Source organism: Natator depressus, chromosome 5 (genome assembly GCF_965152275.1).
Source record: "Natator depressus isolate rNatDep1 chromosome 5, rNatDep2.hap1, whole genome shotgun sequence".
NCBI classification, from domain to species: domain Eukaryota; kingdom Metazoa; phylum Chordata; order Testudines; family Cheloniidae; genus Natator; species Natator depressus.
Window position 1 is genome coordinate 29,913,630 of NC_134238.1, and position 19,813 is coordinate 29,933,442.

Genomic DNA, 19,813 nt, shown 5'->3' on the forward strand with positions numbered 1-19,813 from the left:
AGATTTTAATGTATATATGTGTTTCCGTTATTTTAAAGATGATCTATCTGGGCTCAGGCTTGTGTTGTGTTGGTGCTCTGGCTGGTCTGTCCACTCAAGGAACTGCTCGTCTGGGTAATGCTTTGGGTATGATAGGTGTTGCCGGAGGTTTGGCGGCTACTCTTGGGGGCCTTAAACCATCACCAGAATTGTTGGCTCAGATGTCAGGTGCAATGACCCTTGGTGGCACCATAGGTGAGTACAGCTCCATGTAAATTTTATAACTTACAAGTGAAATTAATAGCTCATGGTTACATGCCCACTTTTGATATCTTTACTCTAACTTAGCGCCTATAGAGTGCTTTTATCCTTCTATCAAAGCACTTTACTCTGATAGTATAAAAATTGTGATCCACACTTATCTGATAAGGAGCTGCCTGCTTACAACAAAGTACATTTTACCCGCCCGTGTCCCCCTGCCATAATGACGGGTGGGATACCAGTCCTGCTGCAAAGCTCAATACCAAGGTCATTAATGAAAATATTCAGTGAGATCAAGTTCAAAGGCTGATCCTTGAGGAACTCCACTAGTAACTTTCCTGCAGCCCGATAATTTACCTTTCAGCACAACCATTGGTGTCATGTCTTTAGCCACTCACCTCACAATTATTGTACTAATCCCAATTTTCTCCATTTTAACTAATAATTTCCCATTTATTACTGTATCAAATGCCTTGCTAAAGTCCAAATAGATTAAATTTACTACACTTCCCTTGTCTAAAAAAAAACAGTTATCAAAGAAAGATATTGGGGTAGTCTGGCACAATCTACCTTTGTTAAACCTTGTTGCATTTTATCCCTTTTTCCAGTTACCATCAGGTCTTTAATTATTATTTCCTTCAAAATTTGTTCTGAAGGCTTGCATACTATTGAGGTCAGACTAATGGATCTGTAGTTGCCCAGCTCGCTCAGTAAGAAAATTAAGGAACAGAGAGACTAAGTGATTTGCCCAAGCTCACACTGCAGGTTAGTTACTGACTGAGAAACTGAAATCTGGTCTCCTGAGTCTAGTCAGATTTCCTCTCTTTTTGGACTATGCTGCCGCATATAAAAGGAATACTGACTCCAGTGGAAGCTTCTCAGGTGGCTGTTGTCTAATACTAATAAATTTCTGACTTTTTGATTTCCTTATTCGTACAATGTCCCCTAGGTACAAAATTACTGACATTACTCTATTGAACAGAATACACAAGCTCATGATCACATAAAACAGTACCTTCTAATATTTTAATTCTTTGTCTCTAACTCTTGCCAGGTTTGACAATTGCTAAACGCATCCAGATTTCAGATTTACCTCAGCTAGTGGCTGCTTTCCATAGTTTGGTAGGTTTGGCTGCCGTGCTCACCTGTGTAGCAGAGTACATGATTGAGTATCCTCATTTCGCTACTGATCCAGCTGCAAACCTCACCAAGATTGTGGCTTATCTTGGCACATACATTGGTGGTGTGACTTTCAGTGGCTCCCTCATAGCTTACGGGAAACTGCAAGGTGAGTGTTGTCCATATTGGCTAAAAGCAAATTTTAAAATTTATTTTGTTTTTGTCATTTTTCTTTGACTCTCACACTCATTCAATAAACTGTGTGTGTGTGTAGAGTTAAAAAAAAATCTGTTTTACAGAAAAGGTATCAGGTGAGTTAATACAGGCTTAACTTGAGGGGTTTTTTAAATGCTGCCTTGCACTTTTTAAATGTGTTGTGTAGTGCTTTATTTGTGGATGATCTGCGTTCAGTCTCCTTATGGACAGTATTTCTCATGTTAATTAACAAATAATGTAAACAATCCCCAGCCCACATTATCCAAAACTTAGTACTGCTTTGGATTTCTTTATTTAATGTACTGTACATGCTTACTGTCTGGACATAATTTTATTTTACTGAAATTTATTAAAATTAAAAGTACATTAATCATCTGGCTGAGTAGACAATTTAGGGTGAAATCATGGCCCTATTAAAGTCAATAGGGGTTCTGTCACTGACTTCCATGGGATTTCTCACATGATTTCTTTTACTAGATCAATTGACTTCGCAAATGTTACATAACCCTACTTTAAACAGTCAAATTCATTAAAGTAATCTTATTTAGATGCATTTCTGCCTACATACCAAATGAAATCTGTCTCTTCTTTTTACATTTATAAACATTCCTGTGATACATAGGATCTTTAAAGATTCACCAACACCTGATGATTATTCTCTACCTGAAGTACTAATCCTTCATTTGACATAGGTTGATTGCTGTGGAAGTGATTGAGTGAACACTTCAGTGCATAGGTACAAGAAATCGAAGACCATGTCCATACTAGGGCACTCTAGCTAAAAATTCCCACCAGTGCTAACCAATGTTCCCTCTAATTTTTGACAGGCTGTGTGCGCAAAAAATTTCTTATGTGCAAATTTTTGTGTGTGTGGTGTTTCGCCGTGTGCACGGGGTTTAGGATCTGTGTGCACGCGCACAGCTTAGAGGGAACAGTAGTGCTAACCCTGGTATAGCTTGTAGTAGCACTACTGGGAATTTTTAGCTGAAATTTCTCTGTATAAACAAGGCCTCACACAGAAGGTGGAAATAGAATATACAAACAAGGCGGTTTGCCCAGGCAATTTCTCTAGTAGAGTGCTTTAGGAGGAGGCAGCTTTTCCTTGCTACCTCATGAGCTCAAATCCTGAGTTGCCTGCCCCAATCCACCACCTCCTCTCCCTTTTCAGCTTCGTAGTACCATTGATGGGACATCCTTGTTTCCATTACTGAGCCAGAGATACCAGAATACTCTTCTTTGTTCCTAGCACTGGAAGACTGCCCATTTCTTGCCCTCCCCCAAGAATGGTCCTCCTTCTGAATAAACAGGCCTTGACCTGTGACAGGAGACGCTCATCGCCCGAGTTCCTCCTGTTTGCTGGGTGAGGTGCTGCAATTTTTCTTGGTTCTGGCATCCCTTGTGGGTCGTTGCCCTTGCTGGATGGCTCTCCAGTGTCTCAGCCCTCTGGTGAAGTCACAGAGTCAAACTTGGGGTAACAAGTTCAACACACAGTCTGCCCTTATTAGGGTCTTCAGCACTGTCTTGGGGCCCTTCAAATCTAGCCCCTTTTTTGGGCCTTAGGTAAAGAGTCCAACTGGAATTGTTGGTCTCCCCTCACCAGGGTCTTCACCGCTGGGCCCCTTTAAGTCCTGCTCTTCACTTAGGCTTCTCAACTGAGTCTTGTCTCCTTGTCAGGGCTGAGGCCAATTCGCTAATGGCTGGTGTGGGGACCTACCCACTACTCCAGGTCCCAGCCTAGAGACCCCTACACACAGCAGCCACGTACTGCTTCCTTTGGTTTGCTGCTGCTATTTCATGGTCCTTTCCCCCTGTAGCTCCTTTCTCTTCACCCTGGGCTGAAGTGCTTAAATCCTCTTTCTCCTCACTGAATGCAAGTACCACCAGGACCTTTCTTCTGGTTCTGTTCTCGAGCTTCAATGATCAGCAACAAGCACCCTTCCTTGCTCCTCTGGTCTCAGCCAGGAACTGAACTGTTTAGGCACTGCAGGTCCTTTTAACTGAGCCTCTTGTGTTCTGTCATTAAACATACAGCTAAGGGTAGCATAAAATCCCTCCTTTACCAGTAAGGGGTTAAGAAGCTCAAATAACCTGACTGGCACCTGACCTAAAGGACCAATAAGGGAAGAAGATACTTTCAGATCTGTGGGGGAAGGTTTTGTTTGTGCTCTCCTTGTTGTTCTCTCTCTCGGACAGAGAGGGACCAGGGCAGGAAAAAAAATATCTCTTAAAACCCTACCTGAAATAAGCATCTAAGATTACAAAAATTGCAAGTAATAGCAAGTAAATGTGTTAGATTATCTTTTGTTTTAGCTTGTGAATTTTCCCTATGCTAAGAGGGACGTTTATTCCTGGTTTTGTAACTTTGAAGTTGAGCCTAAAGGGGAAACCTCTGTTTAAATCTTTTTATTACCCTGTAAAATTACCTTCCATCCTGATTTTACAGAGGTGCTGCTTTTCATAGAATATCAGGGTTGGAAGGGACCTCAGGAGATCATCTAGTCCAACCCCCTGCTCAGAGCAGGACCCCAATCCCTCATTTTTGCCCCAGATCCCTAAATGGCCCCCTCAAGGATTGAACTCACAACCCTAGGTTTAGCAGGCCAATGCTCAAACCACTGAGCTATCTCTCCCCCACCCGTTATTATTTTCTTTATAATAAAGTTCTTCTTTTAAAAACCTGATTGATTTTAGTGTCCTAAAGATAAAGGGTCTGTGCTCACTTTGTTAACCTATTGGTTAGTATATATTGTCAAGCCTCCCCAGGAAAGGGGGTGAAGGGGTTTGGGGGAATATTTTTGGGAAACAGGGACTCCAAGTGGCCCTTTTCCCTGGATGTTTGTCTAAATCACTTGGTGGTGGCAGCAATACCATCCAAGGACAAAGAAAGGATTTGTGCCTTGGGGAAGTTTTAACCTAAGCTGGTAGAAATAAGTTTAGGGGGTCTTTCATGCGGGTCCCCACTTCTGTACTCCAGAGTTCAGAGTGGGGAGTGAACCCTGACAGGTTCTGATTGGCTGCTTCTCTGCAGCCTTTCTAGGTGTGGCGGACCCACCTTCATTGCTCCTTTCCTGGTGTGTGGTAGGACCACAAAGCCTTCAATAGTCACAGAGCCCTTTTTTGTTACTTTCTGATGAAATATATGTAACCCTTCTGCCCGTCAGAGTTGGCAGCAACAAGGGCCGGGTTTAGTATCTAGGGGTTTCATTCCAATCCAATAACACAATGCAAAACCGGCTCGAGCCCCCACCCAGTGACCTGGGACAAATATATACCACCCCCACTGGGCGCCTCCAAGAGGCAATACTTCCCCTCTCACAAGCACAGAGAAGCCTTTTAATAACAGAGAGAAACAATGTGGTATTATGTTGGGGAAACACCACCAACAGGATTCCTAACACAACCCATGAGCAAAAAACCCACCCCAAGCAAATTGGGGCGTGTCCTTTCCCTTTGGTTCTTGAGTCCAGCAACCCAGAATCACCCAAAGTCCCAAAAGTCTCTGTCCCTGGTCAGGGCAGCCCCAGAGTTCAAAAGTTTTATCTGCAGAGTTTTACCTCCCAACCTGGGTGGAGATGTGTGAGGGATGGGGGTGGGGTGGTTAAGGGGCATCTTAACATGGTCCAAAGCTGATTGCCCCTCCTCTCCATGGGGCTCCGCTCTGCCAGCCGCCCCCATGAGCTGCTCCAGGCATCCGACAAACTGCTCTGCTCTGCCAGGCGTCCCGCAAACTGCTTTGCTGTATATCTTCAGGCTCCCTCACTACTTAACACAACACTCAGTGATTTCAGCTCTTAGTAAGTTTAGCTCTTTTGTGATTTCAGCTTGAAGTAGGGGAGCCTCAGTGCTGGTGCATCATTAGCCCAAAGTGAATTCAGCTCAGCAGCCTGTAACTAGATTCCTAATGAAATCAAAATTAGCTCTGATATTCCACAGTGGAGAGAGGAGGAAGTGAAATTAGCATGGAAGGTCCTCACCAGGGGGCCCATACCACCAAGTATTAATACTTGTCCCCAGCCTCTCTCCGTTTAGTGGTTTTGGAACCCATGACCCTTGCCTAGTGAGTGCTGCTTAGTTGATGGTGAGTCCCTCCATCATAACAAAAGGCCAAGTACAGTTCCACTGTCCTTGATTCATGTAATCAGGATAATAACAGTTTATTCCTGTCCCAATAACAGAGAAACTGGGGCTCCTACAGCAGCCAAAGTGACGACCATCTAGGCAGGGGGTGTGTGCGCCTATGCAAATGAGATCAGCCCCTGAAGTTCTTTTCCACAACCCACCATGACTCACCATCAGAAGTCAGGGTAGAGCTCATCCTGACTCTGCTTACATATATATGAATGTAGAATCTGTACCTAAATGGGGATTGGCATTGTGTGGTACTTCTGGTCCTGCTATAGATAGCACTTCACCTCAGAGCTAGAACTGTTTATGTAATGCATGTTCCTTTCTACCTTCACATTCTCTCTCTCTCTCTCTCTCTCTCTCTCTCTCTCTCTCTAATCCAATCCAATCCAACCTGCTTGTTTTTATCATGAGAAATTCAGGTCAGGTTTACCTTGGAATATTCTGTGGTGACTGGAGAACTTTAGAAATTAATAAACATCATAAGACAATAAAAACTGGGCAACTGAGAGGGAGGGATTTTTATTCTGACAGTTTAAACTTTGTTTTTGTTAATACTTATATAATGCCAATGCTTAATTAACACTTCAGGGAAAGGATATCTTTGTTCCTTCCTCCTGTTAAAGTCAAAATACTCATCTCTGAGGGCGCCCCCTCCCCCCCCACCGCCCCAAAAAAGAAGTCTCAAGCAAGAATAGATTTGATGTTCCTAGGAGTCCCACTTAACTTTGTCTGTCTAGCACATTGTTTCAACGAGTTCTCTAAAGCTCATAACATTTCCCTGGGTATTCATTAGCTATGTCTCCTCCCTAGAAATGTTACGCACAATCCAACGATACATGCTTGCATTTTTAATACAATGAGCTCCTAAGATACTGAAACTTAGTTCAGTAAAGTTTGTCTAGGAAACTGCCATATCTGCCAGTTTCTGCCTTTAACTTTGAATTTCACTTTGTTTTTGGGTGTTTTACTTTCCCCCTGTATCCCCCCAAGAGATTAAAGGAGTCAGCTGTCACTCATGCATTTTAGGTTTTAAATGTGATAATGTTTGATTCCAGGTGTCCTGAACTCTGCACCACTCCTTCTGCCAGGCCGGCACTTACTGAATGCAGGTTTGCTGGCTGCTAGCATTGGTGGAATGATTCCATATATGATTGATCCTAGTTATACTACAGGACTTACCTGTTTAGGTTCAGTGTCAGCACTCTCTGCTATTATGGTAAGTCAGTGTGTCGCACAATACACAAAGTGAACAGCAATTACTGACATATAGAATTTATTTTGTTGCAATATCTGTTTTGCTGCAATATATGCTGAATGCCCACATAGCAAGGGAGCCCGGGGGAATCAGCATGTACAGAATTGTCAGGTGTCTTTTTGCCACATACCAAAATTGTCCCATCAATCTGTTGTGATGCAGTGGTTATCATGCCATAAGCCAGAGCTACTGTATCATGGACGCCTGTGGGCAGTGAAGCTAATCTGTAAGAAGTCAGGTAAGGTGTGGTTTAGTATATAGCTTTACAAGATGTGTAACTTTTGTATCCCTTTAAAATGTAAAATATTACCTTTTTGCTGAAGTATGCTATATCATAAGCTACTTCCTACCACATATATTGGACACCTCTGCTGTGATGCCTTGGTAAAAACTGTGGTACTGGAGTGGAATGGGAGCTAGCGTGGGACTTTAAAGGATCTGAAATTAGGCCTTGGTTCAGCAAAGTACTTACACATATGTTTAGGTTTGCTGAATCTGGATCTTGGTGAGGAAAAAGCTAGTTTACTGTGCTGAATTATCCTTCTTGCCTTTGCTATTTTGGGCATTCAGCACCTTACAAATACCTTTTAGTTCACTTTAAAAATAAAATACAGTAGAATTGCAATTCACCTTTTTAACTCGAGTACTGTATCACGAATTAATGGAACTATTCACAAATAGGATAAAATAAAGACGATCAAGAGAGACCTGTTTAATGATGCCACAACATATTTATAGAGCTTCTACAAGTCTCTTTTTTTTTTTCTTGGTACATCAGCAGCACGGTTTCTCTTTGAATTGTAAACCTGTTGCTTTTAGGGATATATCACTTATTTTTAATCAAGGTCAGAGTTAACAAAAGACCTTATTTGTGAAACTGTGTAATGTGTTTTTTCTGTCTAATCTTTGAAGGCAGAAATTATCAGAAATCCTATATGTTAATCTCTTTTACGTAGAACATACTTGAGTGTGTGGATCAAATCATTTTGGGATCTAATTTAACGCTTTTTAGTAAATATCTGCAGTAAAACTCACATCTCTGTTGCTTACAATTTGTAAGATTATGCTGAAATGTGTATATATATTTTTTTCATCTTCAGGGTGTCACTTTAACAGCAGCTATAGGAGGTGCTGACATGCCTGTAGTTATTACTGTACTGAACAGTTATTCTGGATGGGCTCTGTGTGCTGAAGGCTTCCTGCTTAACAACAACTTGCTGACCATTGTTGGCGCTCTCATTGGTTCTTCTGGTGCCATCCTCTCTTACATCATGTGTGTGGTAAGAATTAAATAGAAATTGTGTTCATACTTGAAGTTGTATTGCAAAATAACTGGGGAGCCATGCTCAGAATCTGCACTGGGCAGGGAAGGGATGTGAGGCAAAACTGCTATGACCTGTTAATGCTGTTTAGAGACTGATAAATTTCTTTATGGTCTTAATTCAAATTGTTGGATTGGACAGACTGAACCTTTTGTGAAAGTAGAAGAAGCAATTCAGAGATCAAACATGCCTGACTTTTCTGCAGTTCTGAAACACTTCTCCTTTATAAGGCCCCAATTCAACAACCCTTCCCTAAGCAGCAAAGTACTGAAGACTCTGTTTTTAATTCCCATTGACTCAGTGCTCAATTCAAAGTTAAGCATGCTCTTAAATGCTTTGCAGAACTGGAGCCTAGGAATCTGATACAAAATCCATTGAAATCAGGGAGAGTCATTGCATTGACTTCAGTGGGCTAAGGATCACACCATGAATACCTAAGTAGTCTGACTCCTCAGACTTGAACATCTTTGTAATCTTTATCCATTAGCAGTATAAATGAGGCTGAGACTTGTCTGTCTGTGTTCACAGGAAAACCTGTTTTCATGAGTGAACTCAGCTATGAACCTTTACAAAGCCTGTAATGTGTGTGGTTCAATCTGATGATGGCTTTACTTACCATTTGAGTTAGTAATCTACAGTCCTAAGTGATGTTAGATTGGTTTGTTCAGAGTTTGATGAATATGAATCTCCACTGGGTGGCGGCAGATGCACATTAGTCTGTTACTGACAAATCTGGAATAATGTTAAGGGTTTAAGTTTAACCTGTCATGTGTAATCATATTTTAGTATTAGTAATGGACTGTGCTCCTGGAATGCTTCCACACTAGTCTTTTTTTCTTCTTTTCCTCCAGCTCCTTCTCGTTTTCTAAGCGGGATAGATAGCAGAAAACTGTGTCCTTACTGTGCAACAACTGCCATTTTTGTCTGTTCCCACTGTATAATTTTCAGACCTTTGATTTCTCCTCCAACTCTTGCCTTCTTTCATATCAATGTTGCCATCTGTTCCCCTCCTGATATTTCTCTGTTACTAACTATGACTGTCTTCCATTACTCTGTTCCTGTTAAATTAGGGTTGGTATCGTGCAAAATGTCCTGTATAATTTAATGTGAACTTTTGTTTCAACTGTTGCTCAAGAAAGATAAGTAAAAAGGTATGGTATGCATGGCCTGATCAGGTCTGTACACAGGGAAGTTTGGAGAGTAGGGGCAATCATGTTATATTTGCAAACTTTGGAGAGCTTAGCTTTTAAGATGATACTCAGTGATTCTTGTGCTGTTTTAACCCAGTATAGATAACAGTCAATCAACATAACTGCAACTGAGTTACTGAAGTGCAATAAACACAATAATGTGGTGATATTTTTCAGCAGGTGCCAGTTTTCTACCTTCCCCTAAGTAATGGACTTTGTTCCATGTTATGAAATGCCTTCCAAAATGTCGCTTTAAATGCATTACTATAATCCATGGGACTGAACAGCTTTTATTCTTCAGCCGCTCTATAATGAAAAAGAAACTTTAGTCCCATGACCTGGTAGGCAAAATCAGATTTAAGATGATATAAACTCTTATAATGCAAACATGACTCAAACTGTGCCAGTGAAACAACATTCTTCTCAATGTGACTTCCATCCAAAACAATATATTTATTGAAATTTATCTGTTGCAGATGAGGAGGTGTTTGTGGAAATGTCTTGGTGGTTGAAAGGTTCATTCTACTGGATTTTTAATAACTTTTTTATGATTAAAACTAACTTAATCCCAAGAAACATTCCAGATCTCTTAAAGTTTTTATAAGACATTCATAGATGAATCTGCCTGACTTTCCCTGTTGTGCCTTGGACGGGGTGAGTTAAGGACAAAGTTTTAACCTCCAAACCAAAAAAGAAAAACATCTTGCTGTTAGAGCCTTCTTGTTACTTGAATGGTTTCTTTTTCTTTACAACCTTAACACAGACCTATTTTCTTAGAAAGTTTTTGCTTTGTTAGGAGAACCCCCATCCCCTTTGCTTTTGGTTTATACATATAGATGGACAGGCTGTTCAGCCGTTAACTAATATTTAAGCACTATGCAAATTGCCTGTCTGTGGAATGCACGGTGAAGTTTAGACAGTAAGAAGACTTAACTATTCTGGTAATATCTTGGGGCACTGTCTCCTTTTCTGATTTCGTGGTGTTCTTGCACAGTGAGGTATCTCTTTCCTTTTAACTTCCCTTGTAAAGACCTTCCAAGTAAAGTACAAGTTCTTGGGGTTGGCCTGTGTATCTTTAGGGAGCTGCTGCTTCTCCCTCTCTCCCCCCTTCCCCCAAGCTTCAACAAGACTGGAGGTTGCTCTATATCCTGCAGGATCAGCCCCTGTGTCTTTAAGGCAATTGGGTTTTGTTGGGAGCATTCTCCTCTTTCCAGACCACATTACCTGGCAGTTAGCCACTACCGTGCAATTGCCAATAAATTCTATTTTTCTCTTCTCCCCTTGAAACAGGGGTGTATTAAATCATCATAGCATACATCCAAAATTGTGTACAACTTATAGGTCTCAGAATGGGTCTGATCCAATGCACATTTAAGTCAAGGGAGGGATTGCCATTGACTCCAGTGGGCTTTGGATCATGCCCAACATCTGTCCTCATGATATGTGAAGTGCTGTTACCACATCACCTACGAACAAAGGCCTTCCACTTGTAACATCCTTGTCTCCCTTTCTTTGTTCTTCTGACAGGTGTTTGAATTCTCCAGAGTGGCACATCTTCTAAGGCTGTAGCAGATTTTGTTTAAACACTTAATTTGACACTGTACACTTTCTTGTGTGTTTTCCTCTCATTTGCATGTATGCATATTGAGATCTGTTCTTATTAAAAGATTTGGTCTGGGCTATAACCTGGCATGGTGCGCACACTCTTAACCTAAGAGCCAAGTTATTTGCCTTTTATTCCCCTTTAAAGTTTGTCGGACTGTAATTACAACAAATTTTGCCTATTTCCTGGTAGTACCTGAATATTTTGGGACCCTAGCTATTAAAAAGCATGTATCATAGTAGTTAGTGTCAGCTACAATGTTCTTGTTGTCAGTCCATGGAACTAAATTCTCAGGAGGAACAGCTTTTTCAGCTGAGAGCTCATGCTTTTAGAACTCTCTTTTTGGTGGTCCACCAGTGTCTGGTTTCGGTCCTCTACAGTTCCCTAATGCATTGTTTGAGTTAGTATTTGGTTAGCTTGGCTTGTGTATTTTGCTTTGTTCTATTTTATTTTTCAGCTTGAAGCTGTGGTGGCAGCGTATCAAGCTACCTATAAGGGCCATTTAATTGTCATACTATGGTTTAGAGATTCTATGGTTACAGGAAGAACTGGTCAAAAACGAGGAACATCTTTTGCAGAAATTTCATCATTCCCACCCCCAGAGCCCCTTTATTGTTGAAGTGTCCGTTTTTGTTGCCGAAATGTTTTAATTTCGGGTAAAAAAAAATTTATTTTTTTTTTTAAACCATAAGAGTATTTTCAGAAAAACACGATACAGAAGAAAGTTTGCTTCATAAAACTACCTTTCTGTTATCCTTAGATTTAGTGATCACCTTGTTTTTCAGGCCATGAATCGTTCCCTTGCTAATGTCATACTTGGTGGCTATGGTACCACTTCAACAGCTGGTGGGAAACCTATGGAAATTACTGGTACTCACACAGAAGTCAACTTGGACAATGCAGTTGAAATGATAAGGGAGGCCAATAGCATTATCATTACTCCAGGTAAGAGGCAGTGACAGTGGATATTGTAAGATACTAGAGGGACGTAGTCAGGTTATAAATCTTCATAATTCACAATCGTAAGAGGGGACAATGTGGTTTAGTGGTTAAGGTACTAAACTTGGAGTTGGTAATCTTTAGTTCTGTTCCCAACTTGGTCACTAGCCAACTGTGCAGCCTCCTTGAGCAAGTCACTTCAGTTTTGTGTGTCTTGGTGTCTCTTCCTACCATTTATCTAGTTTATTTAGTTCGTAAACTCTTAATGTCTGAAGCTGTCTCTTACTCTGTACAGCCAACACCTAGAACAACAGAGTTATAATCTTGGTTGCGGCTTTTAGGCACTATCATAATACAGCTAGTAGTAGTAATTAAATTTCTGTACCATGGATTATTAGAACTGGAAGATTTTGTGGTTCTTCTCCAGTAGCTCAAGGTTCTATTGTTTGGACTGCTGATAAATATCTAAATCCAACCACTGAGATAACACTTTACATAGGTTTTATAAAACCTTTTTTATGGCCAAAAAAATGTAGGTTTTGTATCCTTCTGTAACAGAGTATCCTTTTAAAGAGAAGTTGGTCATTAATTATATTTCAAGATTTGTTTTCATTAAACCACATGATGCCAATGACTGCATTGGACAGTATCTTACTATTAATTTATAAAACTCCACCAGCACTCTTACTATCCTTGTACGTATGCCTTTCAGGCAAATACACTGTTTCATAAGAGTTACCTTTGCTTCAAACAGGCACACAGATGTATTTTTTTGGTGTTTGGCATTTGTTGCTATCATTGGTACTTCCAGCACTATATTACTGGAAGAATGCTGCTTACAATTTATGCCCTTGAGCGTTTTAAGGGTGATGCATGTTGCTCCTATGCATTATTTCTGTACAAAGTTAATGAAAGTAAAAGAATTTATATATCCCTAAAGGCTGCATCCCACCTGGATTTGCATTGTAGATATCCAAAATTTGGTGGAAGGTACGAGTTTGAAGGTATGACAGTAGCTTCTTCACCAGTTTTTGGCTATTTTTGTGTGAAGCCTCCTGTTCCAGTACAACAAAACAGGATGTATGTTTCTGTAAAGCTGAAGTTTACCATTTGTAGATTAGTTGTCCAAATAGATGTATTGATATCACAAATGTAGTTCAGTCTAGAGAGCAAAAAGAAGAAGAAAAAATTAGGTTGTGCTGAAACCCTCATGAGTAGTTGTGATGTTTGAGTGCAGCTTTTTTATGGTTAGAGCTTCTGGTGTCCACAAAAAGTAAATGAAACAACTTTTCCTACTTCGAACTCGAGAAACAATTGTTTAAGTAAGGGGAATGTTTCTTTCAGGTTATGGGCTGTGTGCAGCGAAAGCTCAGTACCCCATCGCTGACCTGGTGAAGATGCTGAGAGAACAAGGCAAACATGTCAGGTAAGTACCATTGTGATACTTGTGAGGGTGGGTGTGTGTGTGTGTGTGTGTAGAGGGAGACATAACAAAGGATTTTTGATTGTATGAAAACACCCTAGAAGTCTGTCTTTTTGCTGTCACCAATTATGCTTCTACTGATATCCGAGAATGAGCTAATTAGAGGAACGTTCTAGTCTTATCAACCTACCACAGAGTATCAAACAGTCTAATAATTTCATGATACTGTTAAATCACACAAGTATTGGTGCCATTTATTGACTTCAGTGGAGTTGCATCCATTTATGCCAGCAGTTAATTTGGTGTTTGGGTACAGCAGTAACCATTTATCTTTTTAAGCTTAGTACTACTTTGTTTGGTCTTTCATGCTGGGCTCCATCCTTACAAGCAATGGCGACAACGCTCTTTAACCATTTACTACTGTTGCTCAATATAAGTGCTCATGAAATCTTTGGAAAGTTGAATCTCTTTTTTTTATATTCCCCTTCGCTTGGGAGTATCTCTCAAAGAACAGTCATTTGGTTTTCTAAAGACACAACACATGGAGGAGACTTCTGTGCAGGAACGTCTGCTTCACTGAAATATAGTACAGAGTCCTGTTCCCTAACTTTTGCTTCACTCATGCTTCCCTATAGCACAGTCGCTGTCTTCTGGGGAGGTTTAAAGTAGGAGAGGATATGGCTCTCCTGGAACTCAGGAGTGGCAGGAAGGAAGGGAAGGGAGAGAGAAGGGGAAGGGACTGCTAGGAGAAATCAATCCAATACCAGATGGAAGGATGTTAAGGTACCTCCCCCTGAGGCAGCAATCTTCACACCATGAGTACGGGCTTTATTTTCCTCAGGAAACTTAACAATGAAATCCAGAGTAACTGATTTATAGTAATGGAATCAATGCTTACAGTCTGAGGAGCCAATAAAGCACACAGTAGTAGCCAGTAAAGACACAAAAGGTGGGCAGCTCACCCTGAGTGGCTTTATTTACACTAAAAAGGGGGTAAAAAAGCTTGCATTTAAAATATTGGGTAAATCTCTCTCTCTCTCTCTCTCTCTCTCTCTCTCTCTCTCTCTCTCTCTCTCTCTCTCTCTCTCTCATATGAAGGCTAATACATATAAAAAAATTCTACATTTCAACTTTTTCTCACAACCCACTAAATGTCGTCCATCGTGTCTCCCCCTCTCCCCCCCCCCCCAAAAAAAAAACCCAAACAACATGTTATGAGTTAGCTAAGAATGTAGAGTACTTGATGGCAAATTCATTTTTAAATGCACAAGCGCTGGCAGGCTTTCAGACACTGGGGTCCTTCAGCAACTCTGGTGATGGGGTAGGAGAGGCATACAGAGCAGCAGGAGTGCTTGGAGATCTCTCAGGAGCCCCTTAGTCTATATCTAACAGTGAAGTGGTATAGTCTGCTCTAAACTGTGGCAAAAGGTTTCCTTCTCAAGGACATCTAATTCTGAGGAGGGCAGATCAGGCAGTCCCCTCTGTTAAGATTAGCTCTCTGGTCTAGCGTGTTCCTAAAAGTCCTCGCAGGGTCTTTCTGTTGTCAGTGGCAGAGACTAACTTGCAAAGGATACACTGAGAACTCTGCCTGAGCCTTCTAGTCCCTTTGCAGCTCACCATTGGACTCTCCCAAATGACAGTGCTGCATCATTTAGTCTTTTACACCCCATGTCCTTGGGTGTAAAAGCACCTAGCTTCTGATTTATTTAGAACGTTCCTGGTGTCTGCCTAGCCCACAGTGGCTACTTTCTGAAGAGATGGGCTTTTGTTGCCATTGTAGCTCCAGTCATAAGAATTTGGAGGCCAGGTTTTTTTCCTGAAGTTACTGTTGCAAGTTGGACTATAGATTTTCACATCCATATTTACATCAACTCCTCTAGCTCTACAGATAAAGGCTGGTAATCAAAACAAGTGTTACTCTATTGGGGTAAATTCTATGGAGTGTATGTTACAGAAAGGGGAAGTAATTCACAATGAAGCTAACAAACATGAAAACTTTAGTCTTTTCCTCCTTCCTTCCTCATAAGACTTAGCTTTCCAGTGCTTTCAATACCTGCCATGTCTCCATCGCTAATTGTTTTGGAAACTATTTTTTAATTATGGTAATTTAATATCTTAAAAATTAGTCAAGTCTCAGTTGTCATATTGGAAAAAAAGATACTCTGACAGATGCTGGTTAACCAAACTCATTCTCTAATTTCTGTGTGTTTATTTTAAGTACATGATGACTTTGCTTTGGAGTCAATGTTCTAGCAATTAGTGTGTTTTTTTTCTTCAATATTTTCCACATTCATCAAAATGATATTGATAGTACCTGGCAGTGTTTGTAGTATATAATTTGATGGATAAGAGTACCAGTTAATAAAATTTGTTCATTAGCAATCACCCAAAATAATGCACTTCTGTGTAGCAGTTTAATCTGCATGTAGGAAAGCTGAATGAGGCCCCTGCTATCTTTCTTTCCCATGGCAATTCTTTTCATCCCTTATTTTCTCACCACTAGTGGAAGCTGATTGCATAGCCAAATTGTATTAAAGATACTGAAGGCCCATTAGGTATGTAACAAAAGAACCTCATTTTGGGAAATATGATGACAATATCCTGTTCTTTCTTTGATTTTTCCTTTTATGGCTTCTGTGTGGGCTAGCTTCCTTTTTCATAATGATATAAAGTATTATTGATTTCACCTTGTATGTCAGCTTTGTATGGGAGAAATATGAATGAAGCTTTGTGAAGTAACTGGATTATATTTAAAATGAGTCAATTTCAGGAAGAGATTGCTGCAGTGGTTACCTAGTATTTTAATGAAATAAATCTGTATTTACAGTTTGTGGTAATTTAGGCCTTTCATCACTTTGTGGAGCTCCCACAGTGTTCATTGAGTGCAGCTGCTGTCCCTCTGGTTTCAGTAGGTCTGAAGTGCCTCAGGACCCAAGCACGCCCAGCATCCAGATGCAGTGACACACATACACATCCGCTGTGGCTGAGTGCCAGCCTGGACATACGATTGTCATCAGTTTGTTATGCCCATGCTGTGCCAAGAAAAATTGCATTTGTCATATGGTCTTTTTTTGCTTCATGGCTCATGATTGATTCAGAGACACTGTTTCCTTAACTTTGCCTGTAGCCATAACACGCTCAGTGAAGAGCATAGATTATGTAACATGATGTATAACATTTTATGACTAAGTCTTAAATTCAGAAATACAGGAGGGTTTGCAAACTTAAGTCTGCTTTAGTTATTAAAATGCATTGCTAACGTCACCACTGACTTGAAATGCTCTTGCAGCAGATCGCATATTAAATCTATTAGTAGAATCATGTAAGAAAACTGCATGTTACCCAACCTTCCTGCTGTCTTTTCTTTTCTTGTTATCGACTGGTAGAGCTACAAAAAGTGTCATAGACTGGAAGGTTCCCAGAATCCATTCCCCGAGGGAAGACGCTTGGTCTTCAAGCAGTTTTATTCTCTGTTACTGCCTTTGTAGTACTACAGAGCTGTCATTGAAGGCTCTCCATTTACCATATATCTTGAATGGTTCACTACAATGCATGTAAAGGTGTGATTCTGAATTATCTTAATGCACTTCAGAAATGGATCAAACTAATTCAGAAAAGGCATTCTTAATCTACAGCAAAAGCATCCACATAGGGAGTTAAACAGGAATAGCTAGTCCACTTTAGATTCATACCCTACGGTAATCTGAATTAAATTCAGTGTAGGCAAGCCCTAAACATCCATCCATAGAATTTTAATCTCTTAAATTATATATTTTATGGTGCGTTTAAAATAAAGAAATTCTCAAATACATAGCATATTGAACACCGTCCACAGACATTCTAGATTCACTATATTTTGGCCATGATATCAGTTGTGTGACTTCATAGCCATTCTTGTAGAATGTATGTATTTAAAATTTCTGCTCAAGGTGCAATAGTAACCAATTACAGTAGTTTAAGGAAGTTCCATGCAAGTGCTGAAGTATTCTAAGAAAGCGCACACACTTAATTTTAAATCTGTTGACTAATGCCACAGGCATGTGGGTTCTTTACTTTTTAGCTGCCATAATCAGTGGAATATGCAGTTGTGAGAGAAAAATCTAGATTACTTTCTGAATATTTTTCTCAAACTTCAGTCACTAGATGGCTGGTCTTGCCTAATTTTTATAGGTTAATATCTTGGAAGGACTTATGTGCCAGTGTCTCATGACCTCAGGACATAAGGCACAGCCCCTATCTTCTTTCCTAGGCATTTGAAAATGGGGTAAATTTTAAGGTAGGTGGACTTGAGTTTTTAAATTTACTTTGGTTACAGGTGTTGGGATGTAGTCAAATTGTACTTTTGCATGTAGGATACTAGGTGTTGCATTTTAATTATGCTAAGGGTTTCTGGAGCATATGGAGGGATGCCATCTTTAACTTTTCTTTACATTTAAATAAATAAAACTAATTAGTTTGAATTCTTAAATTAGTCTTTCAAATCAAATGAATCTTGCCTTAAAGAGTCATAGAGTTTAATACTAGAAGGGACCCCAGATCATGTATTCTGATTTCCTGTATATCACTGGCCACAAACACCAGCCAGAGCCCGCACATCAAACCCAGCAACAGAAATTAGACCACAGTGTGGTCTGTAATACTGTTATGTGCCACAGGGAAAGAATAAGAGGGAACAAGTTGCATCAATGCCTGGTACCCTTGCAATGCCCCGGAATTGCTTAGGTGAGATATAACCACAAAATCCTGGCAAATGACCCATGCCCCATGTTGCAGGGGGAGGTCTTAGTTTCCTAAAAGAAAAACTGGAAGTGTTTTCTTGACTGAAAGCTCTATTTTGTAAAAATGGACAGTTTAAAATCTTTTCCAATCAGGCCTTATGTTTTGCTTAACTCAGATTTTCATGAGCAATAAACAAGTGCTAGAGTATCTGCATGCCCTTTGTACTTTCAATTGTCATTCATGTTATCTCTCCATGAAACTGGAGTGTGTTTTTTAAGAGACTTGGCAGATGTGTATGTACTGGGAACAGAGAAGCTGCATGTGTGGAACAGAGGGCATAGAAAGTTAAAAGGGGAGAAATTGGGCTCTGTTGAGCAAGCTATCCTGTGTGTGTATAACTTCTACAAATGTTCAGAAATTAAAAAAATTTGTTGAGCAAGCTAAAATAGGCACGAAGCAGATGTAACTTACTTAGAGCACCCTATGTCTCATCAACTTTGGCATAGTTACAGAAATCCTATTTTTACATGGATGAAGTGCTCTGGGAGGAAAATTGCCGAACAGTGACTCCTGTGTGTTGTGTTTAACGTTAATGCATAATGCATTCTTTTAGTGTAAATACCACAGAGTCACATGACAATGAAATGATCTTGAACCACTTCTGCAATGGGTTAAATATAAATAAGCTTATTCAGGATTGAGGAAAATAGTATTGTTTTCTTATCATCTGTTTTGAGTAAAAAGATTGACTACATTAACCGCAAATAGTAAATCCCACTCTGAAGTTCTTCAGTTCTCAGTAAGCATTAAAAATAGAATACTACTGCATCTGTAATAACATCCTCGGCAACTGAGTTTAAATTCAACACAGATAAAATTGCACAAATAATTAAAGCTATTTGATCAGTGCAGAAAACTGGTATCCCAGGATTCCTGACATACAGTCTGTTCAGCTGGCGGGGGGGGAGGGGTTAATGCATCAGCACTGGTAGTGTCTAGTTTTGTAGTTTGGGAAGGCTTTGTTTCTTCATGATAGGGTGTGTACTGTAGGGGAATGCTTAACGTGTGACCGTCTAGATTTATTTATAGGGCTCACATGGCATTTTCAGATTTTACAGAATCTAAACTTTCATTTTTAAAAAGGAAAGTTTCTAGCCAATAGGGCTGCGAAGAAGACAGTCCAAATGTGAGCTGATTGTAACAAATTCAGTACGGTCTTCCTGTGTTGGCAGAGAGTCTGAAACAGTAACCCCATTATTCATGTCTCTGAGGTGGTGAGACTGGGTGCGCATTGTACTGTAAATGCTAGGCCATCTCTACAAGTGGGTTTGACTTCTTCAGCCTAGTGTGCCCCCTCATCCCACTGCTTAATTTTACATATATGCAGAGAATATATAGACAAAGAACAGAAGACATCAGCATGTGTAAACAATTCTACCAATCAATTTTCATGAATCCAAATGCTTCTGACTTGCCCACAGAAACTAGCTTTTTCTAAAAGAAACCCATATAAAGGGCTGGATTTCAAACCAGCTCCCCATTTTATTTTATCTTTTGTTTTTTTTTTTTCCTGGTAACTCATATGGGTACAAAGTTTGGGCACAAGGTTATGCCTCTGAAACTAGAGACTTACTTTGAAAATTGGGCCCAGAATTGTAC

At 40.1% G+C, this 19,813-nt stretch overlaps 1 protein-coding gene across 6 annotated transcripts in view; it reads left to right on the plus strand.

Moving 5' to 3' along the window:
• NNT (nicotinamide nucleotide transhydrogenase) overlaps positions 1-19,813 on the plus strand; it is an 88,976-nt gene that overhangs the window by 49,390 nt on the left and 19,773 nt on the right. For all 6 annotated transcript variants that reach the window (XM_074952523.1, XM_074952525.1, XM_074952526.1 and 3 more), the window contains 6 exons: positions 39-234; positions 1,295-1,528; positions 6,759-6,919; positions 8,059-8,238; positions 11,859-12,018; positions 13,357-13,438. In XM_074952523.1, the coding sequence (XP_074808624.1) occupies positions 39-234; positions 1,295-1,528; positions 6,759-6,919; positions 8,059-8,238; positions 11,859-12,018; positions 13,357-13,438 (1,013 nt within the window). The remainder of the gene's footprint in view (positions 1-38; positions 235-1,294; positions 1,529-6,758; positions 6,920-8,058; positions 8,239-11,858; positions 12,019-13,356; positions 13,439-19,813) is intronic.